This window comes from Cebidichthys violaceus, unplaced genomic scaffold, assembly GCF_023349555.1.
Source record: "Cebidichthys violaceus isolate CVI_PGR_0920_01 unplaced genomic scaffold, fCebVio1.0.p SCAF_15, whole genome shotgun sequence".
NCBI classification, from domain to species: domain Eukaryota; kingdom Metazoa; phylum Chordata; class Actinopteri; order Perciformes; family Stichaeidae; genus Cebidichthys; species Cebidichthys violaceus.
In genome coordinates this window covers 8,046,470-8,051,469 of record NW_027176318.1, presented here as the reverse complement: position 1 = coordinate 8,051,469, position 5,000 = coordinate 8,046,470, and the positions used below count along the sequence as shown (strand labels likewise).

The window sequence follows — 5,000 nt, the reverse complement described above, 5'->3', positions numbered from 1 at the left end:
GCGACAGGTTAAAAGAAATCTGTGGTGTCAGGCAGAATTATCTTTTGTCCGTACCAGGTCTGGACCCGAGTCACTTCCGGGCTCACCAGCAGTACCAGAGGGAGGAAGAGGCCGATGGCACGCTGGGAGCTCCGGTCCAGCTGACCGACGAAGAGCGCTACAAAGACTGTGAGAGGTTCACCTTCACCTGCCCGCAATGCGGCACCGACAACGTATACGACAGCGTCTTTGAAGGAGCTGTGAGTAGAAGTCGTCACAAACCTCCTTTACTCATCTACTGCTGTGGTTTTTGCATGTCTTTCTATGGCCATGGAGCAAGACATACAACAAGTGTACTTCCTGCATTAGTGTAGCGACGAGGAGACTTGTAGTTTAAGTATATTTTATCACCAACAATGTGTTTCACAGGTGTAATGGATTAATCAGTAGAGACTCCCTTTAAGAGTCGGAGGGTGGAGAAGAATTTCCGTCAAACTTCCTGTGGGGGATTCATGCTTCAGTCATCCTCCATATTGTGTCTCTGTCTGTATTTTTAGACAGCTGCCTGGCTCCAATACAGACTCTGTTTTCATTGGCATAGTTTGGACTCCACAACTTGAAAAGCCTTTCCATAACCCCTGCTGCTCCATGAAAACACACACACACACACACACACACACACACACACACACACACACACACACACACACACACACACACACACTGATCTCCTACCATTTGTCAGTCCAAGGTCGTGTGTGTGTGTGTGTGTGTGTGTGTGTGTGTGTGTGTGTGTGTGTGTGTGTGTGTGTGTTATCAGCTTCTAATGAGGAGCAGGGCACGCAGCCTTTTCTCGTCTGAAAGATACTAATAAAACTGACAACCTTCTGTCCTCTGCTGGCGGAGAGGACTTGCATTAAATTAAAAAAGGAGTGTTATACACACACGCACTCCATAAAGGTGGATATAATAACACTTCAGCAGACACACTGATATGTTTTACTGAGAGGCATACACACTCGCACTTAAAACAAACCAGAGAAGAGGTAGATTCTGGTTAAGTCGATGAAAAAGGGGGGAAAACAACAACTTCCTGCTTTGTGGTTTTAATGGTGATATCTGCTCTTGAAAAGTTGTTAGGAATAATTCCCAACTTCAGACTAAACTCACCAGGATTTGTCTGATTGCTGGTTAATTTTCCAGCATGCGTCAAGAGGCATGCACACAAACACACACACGCACACACACACACACACACACACACACAGAGAAACTGATAAGACAGTAAGTTAATTAGGGTGGTGAACATGGTCTAACAGCTCAGTGAGAGGGGAGGACAGATGGGCCTTGACTCCACCACTGACACAGAGCCAGAGATGGTAGGAGGCGGTGGTGATGGATGATGGAGGACAGACAGAGGAGGAAAGTTGTTTGATGAGGGTAGCGGGTAGAGAGGGGGATGAAAGGATAAAGTGTGGAGGGAGAAAAAGCTGGATGGAGCTGCAGGGATTTCCCAGAGTTTAGAAGGAGCGTTAGGCCACGACATGGAGGAAAACAGTAAGGGATCTTAAATGTTTTTAACATTATGATACAGGTTTGTAAGAGCTTTTTATGGTGCAGATGTGTTAAAGATGACGTTGGTTTGGGGTTGACAATACTTTGAGGAGCGATGTGTGTTTCAGAGATACGATCCTCACAGATATCTCACACAAACACAAAAAATACTTTGGGTGTTTGTCATATTTTAATTTAATTTCACAGCTGTAAATCAACTAGTGAGGGAGTGTATGATTATTTTTTTTTATAGATACAACTTGTTTGGGAGGGAGAATCCTGTTATCAAGTTTGGAATGAAACAAGCGAGATAAAAGAGTAGGAGGGGATGAGAAGAAGGGAGGCTGCTTTCATCCAGAGCAGACGGGGGTGGGGGTGGGGGGGTAAAAAAAACATGAAGAAGTGGAAAGGAAGAGGCGAATAGACCAAGATGGAGGGGGTTAATGTGTGTAGCTGCATATTAAAGGGAGTCAAATGAATTAAATGACTTGAACTGGCAGAAAATGAGGAAAAAAGAATGAAGTAGGCAAACAAAACCGCTACATGTGGCTCAATGACACGCATACTTGTGTCATGCTCCAGCTCCAGTTAAATGGAGTTCAGGTTTAAAGGAGCGAGTGTTTAAAGCTGTTATATATATATTTCATTGAATTAACTGTATGCCTTGCTGTGAAGTGGACAATTCATGGCTATAGAGGTCATGTTGACCTGTTTTCTTCTGGCTAATATAATGTTAAATTTACTGGACTCTGGGGGGGCTTTAAGCCCTGACACCTTCCATGCCTCTGACACGTTCTTTGTAGAGGTTTACAGGTAATGGCCAAGTTGATGTGTTACATAACTGCTTAGCTGGGATGAATCCCTGTGTGCGCGCACACACACACATATTTACGCACAGGACACTACATTCATGAAATCTGGTGGGAGTGAGATTGTAGGTATTGCAGTGAGTGTAGTAAACGCTTCCCTCTAATAGCCTTTGTACCTACAGACATCTGAAAGCCTTTTAATGTCTGCAAAATAGATTGACTTTAAGTATCACAGCTAGGATGGGCAGAAGTTAAGCAACTGTCTTAGAAAATAGCTGGTTCTTTGATAGAAATTCAAAGGTACAACCTGTGGATGAAAAAAAAAAAAAAATGTGAGACGGTAACTACAACTTCCAAGATGCATTTCAGTGAGAAACAACAAAGTTGAGTTCTACTAGAAGTGTTTAGCACAGGACAGTGACGATGTTGTTTAATACTGGGGATGATGGCGTACATTTTAATAGTGTTGCACTCGTTTAGGTCAATTTTGGCAAATATTTGCGAGATGTTTTGCTCTTTGCTCGACATGTTTGCCATCTGCTATGACAAACTGTCATTTTTCTTATTTTCTAATTATTCAGCTGCAGTATTGTGCAGACATTCCTATCAGCACTTTGTTTAAGGGCAGAAGGTTGAACCCATCCACAGTATTTGTGCGAGCCATTAGAATGGATTGTATGCAGCATTACTGCCGCCTGCTTTCATTCATGTTATTTTTTTAACAAGACTGAAGAGGATTGTTTTCTCGATAACTACAGCCGATGTCGAGCATATATGAATCCATCTGTTGTCGTGACACATTTTCTCTTTTCCCAGGGATTGAAGTTGGAGCCCGGCTTGTTGCGATGCTGTCACGTCCCCTGCGGGAGCCGACCCGTCGACTACGCCGTCAACATCAGCAACAAACTGCTACATGACATCCGTCGTCACATCAAAAAATACTACTCTGTGAGTATTTCTCTGTTTGTGTGTCAGTTGGCAATACAACTCTGCTTTACACACACTGAAGAACACAAGCACACACAAACATTCATGTATGTACTTCACCACCTGCGGGGCCACAAATGGACTTTTTTTCCATTCAGTGTTTAATGCTGCAACTTGTTAGACTAGCACAGCTGGCCAGACCTCTCTCTCTCTCTCTCTGTCTCTGTCTCTGTGTGTCTCTCTCTCTCTCTCTCTCTCTGTCTCTGTCTCTGTGTGTCTCTCTCTCTCTCTCTCTCTCTCTCTCTCTCTCAACCTTTTTTTCTGAATGAACTTGCAGTTAATTCACAAACAGAAATGTATTCAGAACACATGCTTCAATTGATCAGAAATAGACATTAAATGTAAATCCATGGTCCAAAAGCTCTTCTCTTAAACCATTTGCATTGCAAAGCATCGTGGTTGTTTGCATGCCACTACATCAATCAACACATTCCTAAAGGAATTAAATGAACGCTTCAGCTGACATAAAACAAGTCTTCAGAGAGGGAAAAGTCTTGTGAAAATTGACCTTTCACTAAGTGTTTATGAAAGGGTTGGACTGTATTTAACACAATGTGGGATTCAGCTGATTCAGTAATGATAAGAGAAGCCATCAGAAAGATGTTGAGAGAGATGATGGAAACCTCAGCAGGGCACTGCGCTGACATTTTCCACTAAAGAGCACATTATGCTGGCGAAATGAAAAGAGCACCAGAAAGATTTGAAGGAGCATGATCTGTGAAAATACTTAACTGGCCATTCTTACTTTGAATACCACGTTTAACATGCACTATTTGTCCAGTTTTTTTTGTTAAGGTTATAGGGTGGAATTTAAATGATACATCTGGGAGAACCGAATCACTGGCGATACAGCAAGAACTAAAAATCAAATCCAATGTATTTGACTTTAAAGATGAAGCAGATTTGGTTCAATCATACGGGGCTGCTCTTGGCTAGAAAGAACTCTTACTATGTTGGATTATACGCTTTACAGGGTACATTATGTTTGCAGTTTGGCACATTTTGCCGTCTCAAAAGCATGCAAGGTGTGAAAATATGGATCATTGACTTTCCACTTCACTGTTCAGACGTCCAGATAGAAGAACACGAGGCCAGAAACGAGTTCAGACGTGCAAACGTTCACGGCCACACGATCAAATACATGTCGAATATCCTATAGATAAAAATGATGAAATGCTGCCGCTGGCTATCTGTTTTAATTGTTCACCAATTGATCAATTTTAACTAAATTGTGGGGATCTTTTAGACTCGAAAATTTTAAACATCCAGATTTTTTTTATTTCCACCATTGACTAATCGATTGGTTACAGAGCAGGTAGAATTTCAGGGGACCAAGATTTTCTTTGGTTGACTACAACCCTAAAACATACAACACACTTCATCCTGTGTCCATGTAGGACGGAGCGTGTAAAGATGAATAAGACTCACACGCTGCCAACAAACCAGCTCCCCATCATGAGCCGCTGCCACCATCCCGTCTACTTGTCCAATACATTGGTTTACGACCAAATACCTGCGCAGGACATTCCTAGCATTAGCAAACGTTAGCATTTTAACAGTCTAAAGTGGTGATCGCGGCAGGAACGATCTGCTAAACATCCGCATGTTAGCATTGTGAGCATGTTAGCATGCTGACAAGCCCAAAGCACCGAACAGCCTGACAGAGCTGCT

At 42.6% G+C, this 5,000-nt stretch overlaps 1 protein-coding gene across 1 annotated transcript in view; it reads left to right on the top strand.

Annotated features, from left to right (window-relative positions):
* Positions 1-4,750, top strand: part of pola1 (polymerase (DNA directed), alpha 1) — a 27,631-nt gene extending 22,881 nt beyond the window's left edge. Inside the window, exons 33-35 of the mRNA XM_068710324.1 lie at positions 58-239; positions 3,159-3,290; positions 4,727-4,750. Coding sequence (XP_068566425.1) covers positions 58-239; positions 3,159-3,290; positions 4,727-4,750 — 338 coding nt within the window. The remainder of the gene's footprint in view (positions 1-57; positions 240-3,158; positions 3,291-4,726) is intronic.
* The last annotated feature ends 250 nt before the right edge of the window (positions 4,751-5,000 follow it).